Source organism: Cololabis saira, chromosome 11 (assembly GCF_033807715.1).
Source record: "Cololabis saira isolate AMF1-May2022 chromosome 11, fColSai1.1, whole genome shotgun sequence".
NCBI classification, from domain to species: Eukaryota; Metazoa; Chordata; class Actinopteri; order Beloniformes; family Belonidae; genus Cololabis; species Cololabis saira.
This window is the reverse complement of record NC_084597.1, coordinates 7,689,369-7,713,001: the sequence shown is the minus strand read 5'-3', so window position 1 is coordinate 7,713,001 and position 23,633 is coordinate 7,689,369. Positions and strand designations below refer to the sequence as shown.

General features: G+C 39.3%; 1 protein-coding gene across 1 annotated transcript in view; it reads right to left on the bottom strand.

The window, feature by feature from the left end:
- Positions 1–14,620: 14,620 nt before the first annotated feature.
- LOC133454859 (inactive tyrosine-protein kinase PRAG1) overlaps positions 14,621–23,633 on the bottom strand; it is a 40,956-nt gene continuing 31,943 nt past the window's right edge. The window contains 5 exon segments of the mRNA XM_061733580.1: positions 14,621–16,351; positions 23,066–23,448; positions 23,451–23,541; positions 23,544–23,630; positions 23,632–23,633. The exon segment at positions 23,632–23,633 is cut by the window's right edge and continues 204 nt beyond it. Of these exon segments, the coding sequence (XP_061589564.1) occupies positions 15,257–16,351; positions 23,066–23,448; positions 23,451–23,541; positions 23,544–23,630; positions 23,632–23,633 (1,658 nt within the window). The 3' untranslated portion in view covers positions 14,621–15,256.

Here is a 23,633-nt window from a genome sequence, read left to right as displayed (position 1 = left end):
AATAAGTACACTTAATACATTTATTGTGTATGTTAATATAATTTAAGTTATGATCAAATATTGCAATTTAAATTGCTAATAAAATCCTGGAATATTCTGGAAGTTTTCAAAATGTTTCTTTAGTAGTTTTTGAAAACAAAGGTTTGAATCAAACCGTGTATCAGGTGAACCAATACACATGAAAGTTAGTATGAGTCAATACAGATTTATTTTGCATTGATCATTTAGCCTATCAATTAATTAGGTTCATATTCGTGACATATGTAGCCCTGACGCCCGTTCACCCAATCTGTTTGGTCTTATTAATGTCCCGTCCCCAGCTAAAAGTACATGCAGGTTATGCTGTTATATCGTCCCTACCAATGTTGAGACCAAACCTACACCCTTGCATTGAGGCAAGTCATCCTCTCCCCCGGAAAAATAAAAATGAAAAACCGCCCATTATCATCCGCTTTGTGAACAGAAAACAAAAAATTGCACTTCTCCAACAAGTAGAAAACTGAAAGGTACCAATGTGTACATCAATGAACATCTAACAAAAAAAAAACTCCGCCATGCACGACAGGCTCGTTTGTTGAGGAAACAGGACAAGATCCACTCCACATGGACAGCTAACTGTAGAGTAGGACATAAAGCTAAAATGAGCACCAGAGGAGGCAAAGGTGATGGTGATCAGAGAAATCACCGAGCTGGACAAATTCCAATGATGACACCGAACCAGAGGTGTCAAGTAACAAAGTACAAATACTTCGTTACCTTACTTAAGTAGAAATTTTGTCAATTATCTGTACTTTTTACTCCTTACATTTTAAAAACAGCCTCGTTACTCTATTCTATTTCGGCCTTTAAAATAAAAACTATCCAGTTAAATTGCTCCATCCGGATAGAGTGAATTTGGTTGTGGTTGTTTCAGATGTTCTTGTCCAGTTTTGTTCTTACATCCGTTCCCTCAGATTCCTGCAACTAAACTTGGATGTACATTCCAATAAAGGTTAGGATAAATGATAACAAGCCTCTGAAGTTTGACTTTTTGCACCATTACAATACTTATAGGCAACTAGTCATCATATCTGCTGCTCTCTGAAACACAAGGTGTATCAGTGTCGAAGGGGTGAAACTGTGGAACCGCCTGGATGAGGAACTAAAAAAAAGTAGCTCAATTTACAAATTAAAAAAAAATTATAAATCTAAAATAATAGATAAATATAGAACAATAATATAAATTACCTTCATATTAAACTGTCTAAATTATGCAACTTTCCCCCTGCAGCTGTCCTCAATCGTGAGTGACCAAATTTATTTTCTTCTCTTCTTTGTTCATTTTCTTTGTTCATTTTCTTTGTTTTGTTCGTTCATTTCGTTTTCTTCTTATTAGTATCTTTTTGTTTCTGAAGTCTGCCTTTTGTTGGAAAGGATAGGCAAAATAAGAAAAAAAAAGGAAACGTGTACATATATATAATATATATATATTTATACCTGTGTGTATACATATACAGTGTGCATATGCAAACAAATGTAAATGACCAAAACAAAATAAACTAAACTAAAACTAAACTAAAACATGTTAATGCTCAATAGTACACACATATATGCTTCTTTAATATATTTGCATTATACTAAGATACATTCATTTTCAATGGTTTTTGTCCTTAATGGCTTTTTTCCCCCTTACATTACTTTTACTTTTACTTTTATACTTTAAGTAGTTTTGAAACCAGTACTTTTATACTTTTACTGCAAGTAAAAAACTTGAGTTGATACTTCAACTTCTACAGGAGTATTTTTAAACTCTAGTATCTATACTTCTACCTGAGTAATGAATGTGAATACTGAAGACACCTCTGCACTTAACTCGTAACGACTGATTGTTGTCGTATGGACAGAGTCTCCCACCTCAGCTGTAGGTGACCCCTGACCTCTGACCTCTGCAGTTCATCCAGAGTGATCATGGGCCTCTTGGCTGCATCTCTGATCAACTTTCTCCTTGTATGAGCTGAAAGTGTAGAGGGACGGCCAGGTCTTGGTAGATTTGCAGTGGTCTGATACTCCTTCCATTTCAATATTATCGCTTGCACAGTGCTCCTTGGGATGTTTAAAGCTTGGGAAACCTTTTTGTATCCAAATCCAGCTTTAAACTTCTCCACAACAGAATCTCGGACCTGCCTGGTGTGTTCCTTGTTCTTCATGATGCTCTCTGCGCTTTAAACGGACCTGAGACGATCACGGTGCAGGTGCATTTATACGGAGACGTGATTACACACTGGTGGATTCCATTTATCATCATTAGTCATTTAGGTCAACACTGGATCATTCAGAGATCCTCACTGAACTTCTGGACAGAGTTTGCTGCACTGAAAGTAAAGGGGGTGAATCATTTTGCAAACCCAATTTTTCAGTTTTTTATTTATTAAAAAAGTTAGAAATTTCCAATACATTTCGTTCCACTTCATGATTGTGTCCCACTTGTTGTTCATTCTTCACAAAAAATAACAGTTTTATATCTTTATGTTTGAAGCCTGAAATGTGGCAAAAGGTCACAAAGTTCAAGGGGGGTGAATACTTTCGCAACCCACTGTATATATATATATATATATATATATATATATATATATATATATATATATATATATATATATATATATATATATATATATATGTATATGTATGTATATATATATATATATATATATGCATATATGCATACACAGTATGCACGTGTTTATGTATGTATGTATATGTGTAGGTATGTGTATTGTATTATTGTATTATTGCTTATACAAATACTGCATGGAATGATATTTATTAATGACGTAGCACTAGTTTATAAAAGCTAAAATTATATATTTTTTTTTTGTATAACACTGACGAATTACACCTGTACTTTGGGTTTGTGGCAATTGAAAGGACCAATAAACTAAACTAAACTAAACTAAAATGCTTACAATGTTGTGATACGTGTGGATAAATATGGGTAAAATCTGTAGCCACTGATGTATGTTTATTTATATTCTATCGTGTTTTGGGGTTTTGAAGGTGCTACTGTCTCTAAAATATATTTGTATATTTGTAAGTATATTTGTCCCATTTTTGAGCAGTTAATCTTAAATACAGTATATGTACACACCTCAGTTACCTTCTGATTTCATTACTCTGTCATAACAGAGACAGCGCTGCAACCCCACAGCATGACGGGACCTCCCCCGTGCTTTACCTCACTCCAGCGTTTGTTAATGATGATTTTTTGAGTTTCTTCTACAAAGTAGTTGCCAAGGCATTTTAGCATCTTTAGTGGCTGATTTATTTATATATTTTTTGGTAACAGCATTTTTAAAAAAGAATTTCTTAGAGAATTAAAGACATTTGTACTTTAAAGAATTACTTTTTTTTTCTCGATTAAAGACAGAAAAACCTACACTGATAGCAGAAATAACCCAAAACTGACAAAGTAATAATAAATAATAATTTACTGAAAATAGACTAATGAAAATCAGACACTGCCTTTGAATTGTGGGTCAAGAAAAACACTGAAAAAAATAAAACTGATGAAACTGACCTTGACGGACTAGTTGGGATCCTTCAAAAAGACTGAACATGATTTGACCTTTTTGACGTGTTCAACTAAAGAGCCATTGATTAGCATCACATGTACATGAATATTTAAAGGATGAGGGTGGTGTCATCTGCAAACTCAGAGACTTTGACAGTCGTCCAAATGAACGTCTGTGGCTGAAACAACAGAAAATACTTGAAGCGACTGGTAGATTTTCATTTCATCCCCTAGTGCAGTGTCTCCCAACCTGGGGTCCGGGCCCCCCCTGGGGGGCGCCAGAGATCCCTGGGGGGGCGCGAAACTTTGTCTGCTTTGAGGATATGCAGTTGTAAAAATTATATTTACACATGTTAAATAAATAAAAAATCGTAATAACACACGTAATGGAATACTGTAATCCAAGTCTGTATAAACCCACTTGAAAATATATTTTGGTCATTTTAAAATACTTAGTTAGTTATTTATCAGGATAAAAACTTAAAAACGTATTATTATATCATTATTCAACATTTAATCATACTACTACTACTCCGACAGGTTGTTAAAGGATTTTTTTCTGTTTTTTTCGGGTTTATTTTCGGGTTTATTTTCGGGTGTGTTTCGGGTTTTTTCGGGTTTATTTTTGGGTTTTTTCGGGTTTATTTTCTGTTTTTTTTGGGTTTATTTTCGGGTTTGTTTTCGGGTTTATTTTCGGGTGTGTTTCGGGTTTTTTCGGGTTTATTTTGGGGTTTTTTCGGGTTCATTTTCGGGTTTTTTCGGGTTTATTTTCGTGTTTTTTCGGGTTTGTTTTCGGGTTTTTTCGGGTTTGTTTTCGGGTTTTTTCAGGTTTATTTTCGGGTGTGTTACGGGTTTTTTCGGGTTTATTTTCGGGTGTGTTTCGGGTTTTTTCGGGTTTATTTTCGGGTTTTTTCGGGTTTATTTTCGGGTGTGTTTCGGGTTTTTTCGGGTTTATTTTCGGGTTTTTTCGGGTTTATTTTCGGGTTTTTTCGGGTTTGTTTTCGGGTTTTTTCAGGTTTATTTTCGGGTGTGTTACAGGTTTTTTCGGGTTTATTTTCGGGTGTGTTTCGGGTTTTTTCGGGTTTATTTTCGGGTGTGTTTCGGGTTTTTTCGGGTTTATTTTCGGGTTTTTTCGGGTTTATTTACAGGGGGGTTTCGGTTTTTTTCGTGTTTATTTTCTGTTTTTTTCGTGTTTATTTTCGGGTGTGTTTCGGGTTCGGGTTTCGGACATAAAAATATCAGAAATATTTTTATGTCCTTGCAATTATTTTTTGTGTGTATTTTATACATTGGTGACACAAACGGAAGGTGAGAAAAACAAAGTACAGGGTAAACCAAAGAGAAATGTATCAAAAAAACATAATTAATGTTCATTTTTTCAATTAAAGGTTTGTAACAAATAACTTTACTCTTTTGCTGCTAGTACGTACGGGTCGGGGGGCCCGGCTGGTCTTAGACACAAGTAGAGGGGAAACAAGGAAAAAAGGTTCTGAACCACTGCCCTAGTGAATCAAGCGATCTCAGAAATGCTTTTCACAGCAGTTTCATCTTTTACCGGAGGGGGGGCGGGAGGTCTTTGATTATATGCTCCAACAGCTTGTGTCAAAAACAGTTTGCTGACGTGCATATTTGCAGGAAAAAGGCATGTGAAGTCCTGACTGGTGTTCACGGGATGAACAAAGGACGGGCCCTGCTGCTGCTACCGGGGGGTTATTTGTATTGTTGCTCAACAGGTTGCTTCACTTGGTGCAAGTGTGTGTGTGTGTGCATGTGTGTGTGTGTGTGTGTGTGTGTGTGTGTGCATGTGTGTGTGTGAGAAAGAGAGAGAGAGAGAGAGAGAGGCAGAGGCTGCTCCTGAAAATGCCGCTCCATTGGTCAAAACACCATAGCAACATTCTCCACCTATGACAGGGGAGCAGCCAGCGGTTTTGAAGGAGTGATGTGAAGCAGAAAGCTACGTGGAGGGGAGGCGGGGGGGCAGCGGGAAGGATGGGGGCGGGGGAGACGCCTCGCGTCTGTTTTGGCCCGAGGCTTCAAACCCAAATTGAGATTCCACTGCACGACCAACCTGTTGTGAGGACTGGTGCACAGTGGTGCAGAGCTCCGTGTCCGCCCACGACTCGGCTTTTAGACACAAACCAAAACATCTGCTGTTGAGATCTCAGGCTTTTATTTGTTCATTAGTTCCGTGACTGTTTGTATCCATTTAAATCTGGTAACTAAGTTAATTACAGTCTGATGTCTTCAGTACTCGAGTTGTGAAAAAAAATCAGGGGGGATGGTGGATTTTATCATATGGGGACAGATAATTTGTGCTGATTACAAATAATATAATATATTACAAATAATAGCAGTGACCAAAACACCTGCAGAAATACTGCAGGAATGACATAGCAGCAGTTAAATGCAGCCTTCTCTAAGCTTTAAATATCCACTGGGCTTACATCAAATACATCAAAACACAACAATAAAAAACAGTTTTCTGAACTTATCAATATGACTCTGTCCTTCACAGGATAAGTAAAATGGATCACTGCAAAAACTCAAAATCTTAACAAGAATATTTGTCTTATTTCTAGTTAAAATGTCTCATTTTAGTAAAAAAAATCTCATTACACTTAAAACAAGACTCATCACTGGAAAAATCAACAATTTTCACCAGTTTCAAGTAGATTTTCACTTGAAATAAGTAGAAAAATCTGCCAGTGGAACAAGATATTTTTGCTTGTAATAAGAAGATAAATCTTGTCCCACTGGCAGATTCACCTACTTATTTCAAGTGAAAATTTACTTGAAACAGGTGAAAATAGTCAAATAAGTTATTTTTCTGGTGATGACTGTAAATGTTGAAATAGCAGTAAAACCACATTCATTGATGAAATGACATAAGGGATGGAAAGGGGGGATGGCAGTTTTACAGGGGGGATGATTTGGACTGTTTTTATTTCAGGGGGGATGCCATCCCCCCTCATCTCGAGTACTGGGTGTCTTCCAATAAACATCAGAGGAAAGTTGTCTTAAACATTTTCAGTTTATTTTTTAACTGAGAGCTGCAGGAATAAGAAACAATGCAGCTATTTGTCTGCAGCATCATGTCACGCCGAGGATTGGCACGTCCACACATTTCCTCAGTTTTTATAGGTTTATTATTTATTATTCTATTCTATTACTGGGTAAACTACCTCTGTACATATCCAATTTATTAAAATATTACTCTAGTAGCTATAACACCAGATCATCAGAGAAAATTCTCCTCGTGGACCAAAGCACTCGAACAGAGTTGGTAAATCGGCCTTTTCCTTTTATGCACCGCAAGCTTGGAATGAGCTACAACACACACTCAACTTGAAATATTTACCCTCTCTTAACATGTTCAAACATGTGTTAAAATCAGTTTTCACAGAACAATGTCATTGTTTTTAATCAAGTGTCATTCTTGTCATGAATTCTTTTTAGCTTTCTGATCCTTGTATGTTTTATGTTTGTTTCTTGTTTTGATTTTTTTATTTTTTGTAAAGTTACTTGTCCTTGTATGTATTTTCTTTTATATGAAACTGAATTTATTTTTCTGCTGCTATCTTGACCAGGACTCCCTGGCAGAAGAGATATTGTATCTCAATGGGACTTTCCTGGATAAATAAAATAAATATTCTGCTGTTTGGCATAATGTACAATATAAAGATTATAACCAGGAAAATAGAGTATAATCCTGGTTATAAATACTGGCACCCAAGAGTTTAATTTTGATTCAGTCCAAATTCAACATTTTACATAATCAGTGTAAATAAAGTAAAAATAAAATGTAAATAAAAACTTAAAAACGTATTATTATATCATTATTCAACATTTAATCATACTACTACTACTCCGACAGGTTGTTAAAGGATTTTTTTCTGTTTTTTTCGGGTTTATTTTCGGGTTTATTTTCGGGTGTGTTTCAGGTTTTTTCGGGTTTGTTTTCGGGTTTGTTTTCGGGTTTTTTCGGGGTTTATTTTCGGGTGTGTTACGGGTTTTTTCGGGGTTTATTTTCGGGTGTGTTACGGGTTTTTTCGGGGTTTATTTTCGGGTGTGTTACGGGTTTTTTCGGGTTTATTTTCGGGTGTGTTTCGGGTTTTTTCGGGTTTATTTTCTGTTTTTTTCGGGTTTATTTTCGGGTGTGTTTCGGGTTTTTTCGGGTTTATTTTCAGGTTTTTTCGGGTTTTACATAATCAGTGTAAATAAAGTAATCCTAAAAAACATTAAAACTTGCTGTTATTAAATCAAAAATAGGTTCAGACTGACCTGGATCTGGGTTTTAGCTAGTCCAGTAAACTGCACATTGAACCATGCAGGACTCCAAGGGCGGAAGCTGGAGGAGGATACAAGTCAGAGGTTATTTGAAAAGCCCAAAAGTACAATTTCATTTAAAAAAAACAACCCAAAAACTCTCTGGCTTGATCCTATGGACAAAAGAAAGCTAAATAGCTTTAAAGTTATAAAAGTAAGCTATGAGGGAAAGATACTCGCTTCCTGCAGTAAAACATGGTTCAAGCATGCTTCACATCTTCTGGTACTGGAGGTTTAACGAGAGGAAAACTGAACTCAAAAGATGACCAGGAATCATATTTAACCAACCATAGGAGCAAACAAGCAAACAAACTGGGTTCAAGGTGATAGTTCGACCCGGAGACCAGTGGCGTCAATTCAGTCAAAGCTAAGGTACGGCAAGGTTACGATTCACAGAACTTAACTAGAGTATCAATCAACACGTCCAGCAAATACTCATCACAGAAGTCTATGTAGCTGATCTGTGTGGTCAAGAAAATTGGAACTTTTTCAAATGCAGTCTCACTCACTGCAAAAACTCAAAATCTTACCAGGAATATTTGTCTTATTTCTAGTTAAAATGTCTAATTTTTAGTCAAAAAATCTTATTACACTTAAAACAAGAGTCATTACCAGAAAAATAACTTGTTATTTGACCATTTTCACCTGTTTCAAGTAAATTTTCACTTGAAATAAGTAGAAAAATCTGCCAGTGGGACAAGATTTATCTTCTCATTACAAGCAAAAAAATCTTGTTCCACTGGCAGATTTTTCTACTTATTTTAAGTGAAAATCTACTTGAAACAGGTGGAAATGGTTGTTTTTGACTCTTATCTTAAATGTAATGAGATTTTTTTTAACTAAAAATTAGACATCTTAACTAGAAATAAGACAAATATTTTTGTTAAGATTTTGAGTTTTTGCAGTGTATAATAACTAGTGAAATCGATCATGTTGTTCTGATTTGCATTTGTAGTTATTCTTTATGTATTAAGTAATAGAATAATCAATACAAAGAGACACAGAGTAATTCCATAAATGTATTTAAAAAAACAAACATTTACATTTAACCCTTGAAGCCGAGGTGGCGGCTGCCGTACCTTCATACCCAGTTGACGCCCCTGCCGGAGACCAGATTAAATACCCAACAGAAGGACAAGATGGACCGTTTAAAACCGGCCACCAATAAGTCAGGAATCAACGCTGAATAAAAACCTTTACAGCTGGAATCTAAATCTATGACGACCTTTTAAAACTTGAATGAGCTCGGGCTGAAACGACCATCAGAGGCCTCAAGAGGAAACATACAGCCAAATATTTGACATTAACTTTTTATTTACATGCTTCAAAAGTTTAGTTTCTTCATTTTTTGCAACTATAACATTTATTTTTGAGGATCCAGTGAAACAGACTGGGATCACTCGCCTGCTGGTTCATTAAAGGCAGTGTATGTAGCAATAACACATATGACCACATGGGGGCAGCATAACACAGAGTTTAAGAGTTAATGCACCTTTAGTGGTTTAACTAGACGCTGCCAGACCGTCTCCGCTCATTAACACAGTATTAACAGTTATTCTTACCAAAACAGTGGATAAAGCTGCCCCATGTGGTCAGAAGTGGCATTACTAAAGTGTGTCTCTAAGAAAACACAAAAAACTTGTTTACTCCATTCACATTTCTTCAAGGGCCCTAGGGCCCTAGGAGGGACGTAAACATTTAATAATTTGTGCAAATATGGTTATTATTATTGGATATCGGAAAACTAATAATCACACAAAAATTACAAAAAAATAACTAAAAATAACTATTGTATCTGTAGGAGATGTTTTTATTTTATTTTTTTTCTTCCGACGAAATGAGAGCCTTTTTTTCCCCCTAAACGTGCACCGAAAGTCACCAAATTTTGCACGCAAGCCAGGCCTGGTAAAAAATGTGATATTTCATGGTTTGCATTAATGGGCGTGGCCTAATGGCTCAACAGCGCCCCCTAGAAAACTTTGTGCCTCAAGCCCCACGATACGGTTTGACGTACATGCACGAAAATCGGTACACACCTGTATCATGTCGCAACTTAAAGAAAAGTCTCTTGGCGCCATGGCCGAAACCGAACAGGAAGTCGGCCATTTTGAATTAATCGTGTAATTTTGGCGCAATTTATGCATCGGCCGCTTCTTCCCCCGAACCGTAACGTGCACCCAGGTGTGTTATACATCAAAATGTGCGACTGGATCCTGCGACGATGGGCATTACTTTTCTCACTCAAAAGCGTTGCCGTGGCGACGCTACATGCCAAAAAGCGCGCCCCCCCTTCATGATTGGTCCATATTTGATAGTTCCTACTTTCTGCCATAACTTTTGAATGGTTTGACATAGAGAGTCGTGGGTGGTGTCATCGGACTCAGTTTTGAGTCCTTGACCTTCATTGGCCTGAATTAGCCCCGCCCCTTCTTCTGATTGGTCGATATTTGATAGATCCTATTTTCTGCCATAACTTTTGAATGGTTTGACATAAAGAGTCGTGGGTGGTTTCATCGGGCTCGGTTTTGAGTACTTGACCTTTATTGGTGAAAATTGCACGCGCGAAGGCCCGTCCATCACTGCTTGCAGCTTTAATTATTATTATTGTTGTTCTTATTATCATTTTGACATTAATATTTAAGTCTGAATTGTTAAACTTTCATTTTCTGGAACCTGCTCCAACCAAAATGATAATCAGAAGGACAAAAAAGTCAAACACATAAGTTTTACTGTGAGAAAATAAATGCACAGTTTATTGATAGATGCAAATAAAAGAGGCACACAGAATATTTCAAATCGTTTACACATTAGTTCAGGCCCGGTTTTTAAATCCAGTTCACTTAGTCAGAAAACTCTTTGTTGGAGATAAAAAGTTTACAAGCCGACATGAAACACAGGAAACACAAAAGGAAAATCCAGTGACGCCTACAGAACATCATAAATATCTCGTATCCACGGCTTCGTTAACGATCAGGCTACGTTTTCTTTTATTCATTTATTTATTTTTTGGAAAATCATCTACAAATCAATAACTGTACAAAGATGTTACCGGAACATTCTGTGAAAGGCCAGTTTCACGAAGGATGAATAAATCAGTTAATATATTTACATTTGGTTCATGTCACTAACATGTACAAAGAACAAAAGGCACAATGTCGGAAAAACATTTAAATATAGACGGTCGGAAAAAATAAAGGAGGGAAAAAAGAAAGGAGGCATCTTCCTGTCATTGGAGCGATCACTAATCGCTCCAACGATGCCGGCGGTTTCAGTCGGCAAAGATGAATCGCCTTTGATCGTCCCGACGGGCGGAGGCGGAGTCTACGTTCCCATGACAACGTTTGAGTCTGCATCAGTTAGCTGCACATTCAGACACCACGATGCAGGTTACAGGTGAACACGGAAGAAAGGTTAACATGTTTTTAGTCAGTCAGTGTGTCAGACGTTCCCGCTACGGACTATAAATACAAACTTTGGTAAGTAATGGCACTTTTCCACTAGCACCTACTCGCAGTGGCGTCAATTCAGTCTTACTAAGGTATGGCAAGGTTACGATCACAGAACTGAACTAGAGTATCAATCAACACGTCCAGCAAATACTCATCACAGAAGTCTATGTAGATTATCTGTGTGGTCAAGAAAACTGGAACTTTTTCAAATCCAGTCTCGCTCACTGCAAAAACTCAAAATCTTACCAGGAATATTTGTCTTATTTCTAGTTAAAATGTCTCATTTTTAGTCAAAAAATCTCATTACCAGAAAAATAACTTGTTATTTGACCATTTTCACCTGTTTCAAGTAAATTTTCACTTAAAATAAGTAGAAAAATCTGCCAGTGGGAAAAGATTTATCTTCTTATTACAAGCAAAAAAATCTTGTTCCACTGGCAGATTTTTCTACTTATTTGAAGTGAAAATCTACTTGAAACAGGTGAAAATGGTTGTTTTTGAGTCTTGTCTTAAATGTAAGGAGATTTTTTTTGACTAAAAATTAGACATTTTAACTAGAAATAAGACTAATATTCTTGTTAAGATTTTGAGTTTTTGCAGTGTATAATAACTAGTGAAATCGATCATGTTCTGATTTGCATTTGTAGTTATTCTATATGTATTAAGTAATAGAATAATCAATACAAATAGACACAGAGTAATTCCATAAATCTATTTAAAAAACAAACATTTACATTTTCCCCTTGAAGCCGAGGTGTGGCGGCTGCCGTACCTTCATACCCAATTGACGCCCCTGCCTACTCGGCTCTACTCATCTCAACTTGGCCTGGTTTCTTTTCCACTACAATCCAGCACCTGGAGCAGAAGTAGGAGGTTGGATGAAGCTGCTGTGACGTATTTGATTGTGTGATCTAAACTAAGAAGACAAAAACACTAAAGATGTAGAACCTGGAGGAGATGATAGATGTGCTGCTGGGTCTGTGACTTGTGTTTGATATCAAGTTAAAACATGAGAGAGAGAGAGAAGCTTCAAGTGGCAACGCTTTTTAATGTTTTTAGTTTGTCTTAGTGCTGGGCGGTATGACCAAAAATTTATATCACGGTATTTTTCAAAATTATATCGGTTTCACGGTATATCACAGTATTTTTTTTTTCATGCACAACTGGTTGTTAACCACATTTTCTAATGATTTGGAAAGGAATTGCTGCAGTAAATTGGCTTAGAATGGCATATTTTACTGTCATGAGGAGGAAATATTGTAGAAAAACATTAATGTCCACACTAGTATAAATACAGGTTTGCATGGCCGCAGAAAATGATGCCCTTTACAATGAGTCAGACAACACTTAAAGACTTTGTTTGTTCTTTCTTTCTTTCTTTCTTTCTTTCTTTCTTTCTTTCTTTCTTTCTTTCTTTCTTTCTTTCTTTCTTTCTTTCTTTCTTTCTTTCTTTCTTTCTTTCTTTCTTCACGTACGTTGTGCGTGGATTTAACGCAGAACCATAAATCAGCTTTACACAAAAACGTCATCAATGGGAATTTATCGTTTTTACCGTGAGATGAAAAATTCTTACCGTGGGGAATTTTTTTGACGGTTTATCGTGAACGGTAAAATATCGCCCATTCCTAATGGAGATAGTGACGGAAATGAGATTTTTCTGCAGGAAATTATGATGATTTAATTCCAAAGATTTGTATTTTATTTTGCAGATTATTTAGGTGAATAGCCTCTTAGAAGCCTACCTGAAAATTGTAGTCGAAGTCGTTGAAGTTTCATCTAAAAACCAAACGCATGTATATAAACTGTCACAATAGTCTCAACTGGAGAGGTTATTAGCACTCAAATAAGCGAGAAAGTTTGAATTTAATCCCCAACAAACCTAACCAAACTTGTCTGACTATCTGACATTTATCTCACTCTAATGACTTTATGTAACCCTTTTATATATATATTTATATTATCTTAATTTGAAATACAATTCCAGAAACTATCAAAAATAAACAAGATCATTATTTCTGCTGTTGTTATTGGGACTTTTCGCCACCAGCTTTTATTTTGAAAAGCCAGTAAAAAACCTTTATATTAGACTTTAAGTGTTGTCTGACTGATCTTTTACAAAATTACAAGGTAGAAAATATTTATTTAACATAAAAAACTGAACATTTTTTAATTTCCCAGCATTATGTTGTTTTGGTTCCACCTCCTGGTGAATGTTGGTAAAATTCTTATGTGGTTACTTTTTGGTTGGCCAACGATTTATGTTTGTTCAGTCTATTTCCTTATATTACAACGCCGTTATTAATCGGTTTCTAAGATCGTTTTTTTTCCCACTTATTCCACCGAACACCGAAAGTGTTTTTTTTTGCCAATTTCGGCCGAACAATTTCGGTTACCGAACAATCGGTGCATCACTGCTGCTAAACAGTCCCCTCACAAACAGTGTCCAGCGGCGCAGCGGAACGTAGCGCCACGCGGCGTTCCCAACGTTGTGTACGCTACTGTACATGCTCACCGGTATTACGGTATATGCAGTACTGGAGTTGAGGGGGGATGAGGGGGATGGCATCCCCCCCTGAAATAAAAACGGTCCAAATCATCCCCCCTGTAAAACTGCCATCCCTCCTTTCCATCCCTTATGTCATTTCATCAATGAATGTGGTTTTACTGCTATTTCAACATTTAGAGTCATCACCAGAAAAATAAAACCAGAAAAATAACTTATTTGACCATTTTCACCTGTTTCAAGTACATTTCCACTTGAAATAAGTAGAAAAATCTGCCAGTGGGACAAGATTTATCTTCTCATTACAAGCAAAAAAAAATCTTGTTCCACTGGCAGATTTTTCTACTTATTTTAATTGAAAATCTACTTGAAACAGGTGAAAATTGTTGTTTTTTCCAGTGATGAGTCTTGTTTTAAGTGTAATGAGATTTCTTTTAATAAAATGAGACATTTTAACTAAATATGACAAATATTCTTGTTAAGATTGTGAGTTTTTGCAGTGATCCATGTTACTTATCCTGTGAAGGACAGAGTCATATTGATAAGTTCAGAAAAGTGTTTTTTATTGTTGTGTTTTGATGTATTTGATGTAAGCCCAGTGGATATTTAAAGCTTACAGAAGGCTGCATTTAACTGCTGCTATGTCATTCCTGCAGTATTTCTGCAGGTGTTTTGGTCACTGCTATTATTTGTAATATATTATATTATTTGTAATCAGCACAAATGATCTGTCCCCATATGATAAAATCCACCATCCCCCCTGATTTTTTTTTTACAACTCGAGAACTGGGTATATGAAAAATTCATATCATAAGAAAAATAAACACCGGTATTCGGTAAGAACCGGTATACCGCCCAGCACTAGTTTGTCTCGGCGCTGCTGAAAACTCAGCTGGGAGCAGCTATGAAGTGACAGAACTCCTGGTAGATCTGGTCGTTCCTTATCTCCGTCTAGATCCCTTTTTAATTCTCTCCTCAGCACCAGGTTTATGAACATCTGCACCTCAGAGTTGGATCACCAAACAGACTTCTGCTGCCGTTGCTGCTGGAATTAAATGAACAAGAAGCTCCGTCAGAGTCTCTCTTCAGCTGATGTCACATCCTGACTCCCAGCTCCCCGACCAATCGGTGTCCTGTAGTGCGATGACATCACAGCCCGACTCAGCCGCTCAGAACCTCGGCAGAATAGATACAGAAAAAGTATCCCCTAGTATTCCCTAGTGGGAAAGACCCAAACCGAGTGGAGGAGAGCCGAGCCGAGCCGAGCCGGGCTGAGTAGGAACTAGTGGAAAAAAACGCCATAATCGTGTTACGCTCCGTTTTAACGGTTTGAGATGGATGACGGCAAAAGCTCGGCTCGTTCCATGGATGGCTCTCATGCATAATGCTGAAACGGTGTGCAGGTGGTCCCCCCTTTTTGTGTAGTTTTAATCATCCCTTGAGGGAGTAGAGCAGCTCGGCCGTGTGGCAGAGCGACAGCGGGTGAGCCGAGGAGAAGTACTGGCAGCACAGCCAGTCCTCCAGCTCCGCGTTCCTCTCCGGCTCCAGCGAGCGCTCGGCGAACTTCATCATGAGCAGCGCCCGCTTCACGTCCAGCCAGTTGAGCAGGCCCTCGTGCCGGGGGCCGTGGTAGAGGCCCGGCGCCGGCGCCGGGGCCTGCCGCTCCCACTGCTGCTCCATCAGGTCGCGGCGCGGCCCCCACAGCAGGCTCTGCAGCACCCGCTTGGCCTCCTGGATGTGGATGCGCTTGATGGGGTCGGGCTGCAGCAGCAGCTGCGCCAGCCGGCGCAGGCCGGCGGAGTAGAGCGAGGCCGACGGCACCGGCGGCAGGTCGGCGGCCTCGTAGTCCTGCTCCTTCAGCGCCGGCCGCAGCTCGAACGGGTTGGGCTGGTGCAGCAGCTCGTAGATCAGGATGCCGGTCTGGAACTCGTCGAACTTGCGGTACTGCGCCGCCGAGACGATCTCCGGCGCCAGCCGGGCGTGGTCGCGCTTCACGCCCACCGACGACGCGTCCTCCGCCGAGCGGCGCTTGGCCTTGGCGAAGTTGCTGATGAGGAGCCGCGGGAGGTGGCGCTGGGAGTCTCCGGCGGCGGCGCCGTCGGCGGGGTTGTGGCGGCGCTGGTGCGGCACCAGCAGCAGGTTCTCCAGGCAGAGGTCGCGGTGCGTCACCCCATGCTCCTTCAGGTGCTCCAGGCCGTTGCAGAGCTGCAGCAGCAGGAAGCAGACGCGCCGCTCGTACACCTCCGGCTGCACCTTGTGAAACGCCTCCCACTCCCGCACGAAGTCGGCCGCCGTCTGCTGCGGGATGTCCGGCGCGATGACAACCACCCGCTCCTGCTCCGCCCCCGGCGGGCTCGGCGCCGCGGGGGCGGGGCCGGGGCCGGCTCCTCCCAGCATGCTCTGGGGGACGCAGGCCAGGAAGTGGCCGCAGTCCTGCTGCAGGTTGAAGTGGGGGGGGATGCTCTGCTGCACCGACAGGCCGTACAGGTGAGCCTGCTTGGCCTCCGCCGACAGACTCTTGCATATCTGGAGGGAGATAGAAGCGCGTTAGTCCAGCTGCACCCACATCCTCCACTCAGCATTTACTTTTCCAGGTGTGTCTGATACAGAATCATACATCTTTTTTTTTTTTTTTTTTTTTCATTTTCTAGTGTGGGATATTTTATTTTATTTTATTTTTTTATTTATTATATTTTAATTTTATTTATTATTATTATTATTATTATTATTATTATTATTTGTTGCTGCTTATTATCATTATTATTATTTGTAGCTGGAAGTAGGTGGTTTACACACCGGAATGTTATATTTTGAAGTAAAGTCTGTGTAATCCCATGAGGGATGGGTCATTTAAATGTCTGGACACGAAAATAAAATAATTCATTCATTCATTCATTCATTCATTCATTCATTCATTCATTCATTCATTCATTCATTCATACAATTCAAGATATGCAGAGCCTACAGGACTGTCTCAGAAAATTAGAATATTGTGATAAAGTCCTTTATTTTCTGTAATGCAAAAATGTCATACATTCTGGATTCATTACAAATCAATTGAAATATTGCAAGCCTTTTATTATTTTAATATTGCTGATCATGGTTTACAGCTTAAGAAAACTCAAATATCCTATCTCAAAAAATTTGAATATTCTGGGAATCTTAATCTTAAACTGTAAACCATAATCAGCAATATGTAAATAATAAAAGGCTTGGAATGTTTCAGTTGATTTGTAATGAATCCAGAATGTATGATATTTTTGTTTTTGTAATTGCATTACAGAAAATAAAGAACTTCATCACAATATTCTAATTTTCACAGTCCTGTATGTGACCCGCATATCTAAAATAAATAAAGAGCTGCGAAACCAATGTCTCCTATGCTGTCAAGGCCTTCTGGCTCAGTATAACAAAGGTCCTAACTGACTATCTGTCCTTTCGTATTTCTTCTTGGACATCTAAATATGTTAAAACTTATGGCGCTTTTCCACTAGTTCCTACTCAGCTCGGCTCTCCTCCACTTGGTTTGGTTCTTTCCCACTAGGGGTCTAACGTGTCGAGTAGATATTTTTTCTGTAACTACTCTACCGAGGTTCTAAGTGTCGGGCTGACACTTCCAGGACCTGTTGTCTACATCCGGGGCTGTGTGTGTAACAAATAAATCAGTTTGTAAACAAGACCTCTGAACTCATGACGTCTGTGTGCAGATCTAGTGATTCATAAAAGAAATGAAGAGTTTCGCGGCAATCATGTGTTATTTAGACGCTGCATCGTCTGTGTCCCGCTGTGCCCCGTTCACTACCGTTACATGGAGAAGCGGCTCGCAAAAAAACCCCTAATATCTTCCGAAGGACTCCAAATGACACCAAACTTGCCTGGGTGAGTATACGACCATAAAAAATGCCAGAAATAAGGTCCAGGTTGTAAAAAAAACGAAATTTCCCTTTAAAGGAGCATGAGGCTCCTTTAAAGAAATGAGACTCTCTAGCGCCACCCTTCGCCACGATGGCCGTCGGGGGTACTGCAGCCAACAGCGAAGCCGGCACGGGAGAACGGGGAGAACGCGCATGCAGCGTCATGTGACGTCACATCCGCAGGACAGCGCGGGAAATTCGGGACCGAATTGCAGCACATTTTGCAGCACACAGCCTGTTCAAGGCAAAGGAGAGATACACTAGAGGAATCATTCTTTTGGGTTTGGAACGCTTCATCTGACATTATTACTAGAAAAGTTAAAACGTATACTAATTTTTTTCATAAATCCTGCCTCAATCCTGCCTCATGCTCCTTTAAAATTTGCTTGACACAAATGAAAGTTCAATTGAAACACGTGGGAAAAACACCTAACCTTTAATGTGATGTGTGTTATCAGGTGTAATGGCATTTTTAGGTTAGAAATAAGAAAACTTCTTGGTAAGATCCTTAGTTTTTTGAGTGAAGGCAGTGGATTTGGTCGACTGGTGTAAGTTCAGGGTCTTTAAATGCACAGCCATGAACCTACTGTATTATTTAATTTAGTCTTAGTGGTGTCAATTAACATCTAACATCTTATGTATATTTATAATTGCTCTTTAACTAAACAAAAATATGTTTTATCCGATTACTCGATGGAATTTTTAGTAGAATACTCGACTACTAAAATATTCGATAGCTGCAGCCCTAATGTACAATCAAAGAAAGCATATTAGATCACCTTACTGTACCTCCTCCATTTTTCATTTATTTATTTACTTATTGTTAATGCTCTTTTTCCCCAGATTTTTTTTTATTTATTTTTTTTAACTTATGTCTTTTTCTTTTGTGTGTTTAACACTGGGAGGCGTGTATGATATGTATATTGTGTTGTGGATCTGTCAGTCCTCTTGATTTATGGTGATGTTGAAAACTAATAAAATCTGAATATACAAAAAAAAAGAAAAAAAAGAAAAGATATCTGAAAAAAACGGGACTGGACAGATTATAATCTTCTTTTAAGAAGCAATAAAGTCAGAACAAAAGTTAAGTTACTGAGACAAACCAGCGCTGCTTCCAGATTATAGTATAATCATTGTTTGCTTTACTTTACTGTGTGTTTGTCGCCGTGACGACGGGGGTTTGGCCGGTTGTAAATCCTGGCTGGAATGTAAAGATTAATTGGGCCTAAAGTTATTATGCAAGAGTGCGAGCAGCCAGGCGGCGGCTCGGCGTTTACGACCCGAGCAGCAGCCGCTGCTTCATCAGGCAGTTCTGACCTCAAAGATCAGAGGGCTGAAGCCACGCCCCCCTCTATCCTGATTGGCTGTTATAAACACTCCCTTTAAACATCAGAGACAGGAATTTAAAACTGTTTCTTGAAGAATTTTGTTTTCGTGAAGTAACGATACAAAAATGTGTGACTTTAATGTTTAACTTCCACATCTAAAGAGGTTTTTTATTTCCAACCGTTTAGTCTCCAAACGCTGTAACGGTCCAAGGTGTGTTCAAACACGTCTCCAACTTATTTATGACAGATCTGTGATTAAAGAGAAATTCATGGGAGAATGACGGGCCGAAACGTCATCAGGCGACACCGTTTTTATCTTTTACTGGCGTAAGATGGTCATAAACTAACTTCTAGAGAAATATCCAGTTACACGTTAACTCTCCTATTTCTGCCCAGTCATGGATGGGTCCAAAAGGCCCAGTGGAGTTTATTTTAAAGCAGAGTTGTGAAGGAAATTGGATGTAAAGGTGAATTATTTCACTGTAGGAGGTATCAGACCTTCCTGGTGAGAGGAAATACATCCCAGATTTTAACTCTGACTTGTTACTAGGGCTGAACGATTAATTGCATTTGCGATAATATCGCGATGTGATAAAACGAGATTTTCTGACCGCAAAGGCTGCGATTTGACCAGTCACGTGATCTGGTCACGTTGCCGGCAGGGAAAAAAAGTCAACAGTGCCGCGTGTCCGCCTGTAACCTACTGTAGCCTATCTACCATGGCCTCAGTGTTAGGGCTCGGCCAGGCAGGGCTTTATAAATATATGGGCTTTATAAATGTATTAAATATATGAACCGAGCATGAGCCGGGCGGACAGTCGCGCTGTGAAGCCTGATTTATGGTTCCGCGTTAAATCGACGCAGAGCCTACGCCGTAGGGTACGCGGCGACGCACACCGTACGATGCATGTACCGCGTACCCTACGGCGTAGGTGCTGCGTTGGTGTAACGCTGAACCATAAATCAGCCCTTAAACCACCTGCAGCCCCTTTCAGCTCATCAGGAGAAGTTAAAGAGCGGCTGCGAGTTGTTCATTGCTGGTTCGTTTTGTTAACTCTGTGAGCTTTATTGGTTTGTTTGTTAGTTTGCTGGTGTTTTTTTTTTCTCTGTGATTTTTGAGTTATTTATGAAGAAGTTCTGAGTTCCCTGTGAGCAGTACTCGAGTTGAGGGGGGATGAAATAAAAAACGGTCAAAATCACCCCCCCCTGAAATAAAAACGGTCCAAATCATCTCCCCTGTAAAACTGTCATCCCCCCTTTCCATCCCTTATGTCATTTCATCAATGAATGTGGTTTTACTGCTATTTCAACATTTAGAGTCATCACCAAAAAATAACACCAGAAAAATAACTTATTTGACAATTTTCACCTGTTTCAAGTACATTTTCACTTGAAATAAGTAGAAAAATCTGCCAGTGGGACAAGATTTATCTTCTTATTACAAGTAAAAAAATATTTTTCCACTGGCAGATTTTTCTACTTATTTCAAGTGAAAATCTACTTGAAACAGGGTGAAAATTGTTGTTTTTTTTTCCAGTGATGAGTCTTGTTTTACCTAGAAATAAGACAAATATTCTTGTTAAGATTTTCAGTTTTTGCAGTGATCCATTTTACTTATCCTGTGAAGGACAGGACTTCCTTCCTTCCTTCCTTCCTTCCTTCCTTCCTTCCTTCCTTCCTTCCTTCCTTCCTTCCTTCCTTCCTTCCTTCCTTCCTTCCTTCATTCCTTCCTTCCTTCCTTCCTTCCTTCCTTCCTTCCTTCCTTCCTTCCTTCCTTCCTTCCTTCCTTCCTTCCTTCCTTCCTTCCTTCCTTCCTTCCTTCCTTCAATCCTTCCTTCCTTCCTTCAATCCTTTTACTTGAAATAAGTAGGAAAATCTGCCAGTGGAACAAGATTTATCTTCTTATTACAAGCAAAAAAATCTTGTTCCACTGGAATATTTTTCTACTTATTTCAAGTGAAAATTGTTGTTTTTTCCAGTGATGAATCTTGCTTTAAGTGTAATAAGATTTTTTTTTACTAAAATGAGACATTTTAACTAGAAATAAGACAAATATTCTTGTTAAGATTGTGAGTTTTTGCAGTGATCCATGTTACTTATCCTGTGAAGGACAGAGTCATATTGATAAGTTCAGAAAAGTGTTTTTTATTGTTGTGTTTTGATGTATTTGATGTAAGCCCAGTGGATATTTAAAGCTTACAGAAGGCTGCATTTAACTGCTGCTATGTCATTCCTGCAGTATTTCTGCAGGTGTTTTGGTCACTGCTATTATTTATAATATATTATATTATTTGTAATCAGCACAAATTATCTGTCCCCATATGATAAAATCCACCATCCCCCCTGATTCTTTTTTTACAACTCTAGTACTGCCTGTGAGGAAGGTTTTTTGTACTCTGTGGGAGTTTTTCTGTGTTTTTCTATTAAACTACGCCTCGTTTTGGCTAAAGTTTAACCCGGTTTGGTGTCGTGCGATTGGGTTCAGAGAGAATGACCCGTGTGTAGACGTGTTAAAGAGGTAAAGGCACAAATTAGTTTTCTTTATTGTTGTAATCTGTGCTTTAAATAAATCTGGCATTGTTTATTATAAAACAGACTGATTTATTTCTTGTGTAGTTGAAAAATACATGAGAACAGGACCTTGAAAAAAATAATCGCATATTAAATCGCAATCGCAATATTGAGGAAAAAAATCGCAATTAGATTATTTTCAAAAATCGTTCAGCCCTACTTGTTACGTAAAAACTAAAGCTGCTTTCATCAACGAAAATTATGACTAAATATCATCGTCAACGAACCGTTATCACCTGAGGAAAACGAGACGAGATGTAGATTAGAAAATAAAAACTCTGCTAAAATGTGTCTTCATTTTCACTGACCAAAACGAGACAAAATGTCAAAATGTCCTGGACAATTCTGATTAAATTAAACTAAAATGCTCAGACTTTAAGTCGACTGAAACTTGAACCGAATAAAAAGGAGAATGAACGTGAATAAAACTAATAAAAACTAAAATGATAGCTCGACCTAAAGACTAGAGTGAAACTAAAATTGAAACAGGCTGACAGAAACAACACCGGCAACACGATCCCTCTGAACTAGTGATGCACCGATTGTTCGGTAACCGAAATTGTTCGGCCGAAAATGGCAAAAAAACACTTTCGGTGTTCGGTGGAATAAGTGGGAAAAAAACCGAACAATTAATAACGGCGTTGTAAAATAAGGAAATAGACTGGCCGCTCCGTAACTGTTGCGCCAACATAAATCGTTGGCCAACCAAAAACTAACCACATAAGAATTTTACCTAACATTCACCAGCAGGTGGAACCAAAACAACATAAATCAATCTATTACAGGTGCGTTTAGATGAGGAAATCAAACAGCGAAGAGCGTGGAGTGAAGTGGTGCAAACATGTCAGCAGTGTGGAAGTATTTTAGAGTGGCAAAGAATAATACAAGAATGGCTGTTTGCAATGAATGTTCTGCTCAAATATCTAGAGGGGGCACATCTGCAAAGTCTTTCAGCTACAAGTTTGATTTATCATTTGAAATGATAAAAAACCCTGAGCGCTTTAATGCATTTTTATTGTTTTAAGGCCTATGTTACAATGTTCAGTCAGTTAAGCCTAACGTAAGCTCAAAGATGGCCAAAAAATGTATTTTGCTAATTTATTTATTTTAAGTTATTGTTCTTTGCTGGTATAATGTCTGCTGGAATATTTAAGAAATGCTGAGAAATTAAAAAATGTTCAGTTTTTTATGTTCAACAAATGTTTACTACCTTGTAATTTTGTAAAAGATTTTTTTCTTTTAAAAGCATGCCTAAATCAAATTTATTTGATTTATGCAATGGTGAAAAAATTGGCAAAATAAATGAAAAACTGCGAAGAACCATGTTCGGTATTGTTCGGTATTCGGCCAAGTGTTTATTATTATTTTCGGTTTTCGGTTTCGGCCACAAATTTTCATTTCGGTGCATCACTACTCTGAACTCTTACCTTCACAGCGTAGGAGTTGCAGGGGTCCGAGGCGCAGGCCGCAGAGTAGTAGACGGCGTCCCCCGAGCTGCAGCTGGGCTTGTGGGACGTGAGCCGGAACAGGGACCAGTTGCTCTCCTCAAACTTGAGCGGGTTCCTCTGCGAGCGAGTGAAGTGGTCCTCGCACTTGAGGGCCAGGCGCCGCAGGGACTCGGCGTACAGGCCGCCCAGCTTGGAGTAGACGCCCTCCCTGCTGTCGATGTTGCTCAGCAGCGTCTGCAGCTGCAGGCTGGAGCCCAGGTTCAGCGCCGCGCCGGGCTCCTGGGGGGCGAAGGGGGCGCTGAGCTGGGGCGACGAGGAGCAGGCAAGGCTGCTCCGGGAGTGCACCCCCAGGCGCCCCCGGCCTTCAGGGGCTCCTCCAGGGTCCGCGACCGCGACGCCCGACCCGGCAGGGCGTGGCAGCGCTCCAGGGACTCGTTGGAGGAGAAGAGGGGGCCCCCGCGGGTCCACGGGGGCTGGAGGGCAGGCTGGACCGGGACCCGGCCTCGGCGGAGCGGCAGACGTTGCTCTCCGAGCTGGTGAAGGGGCA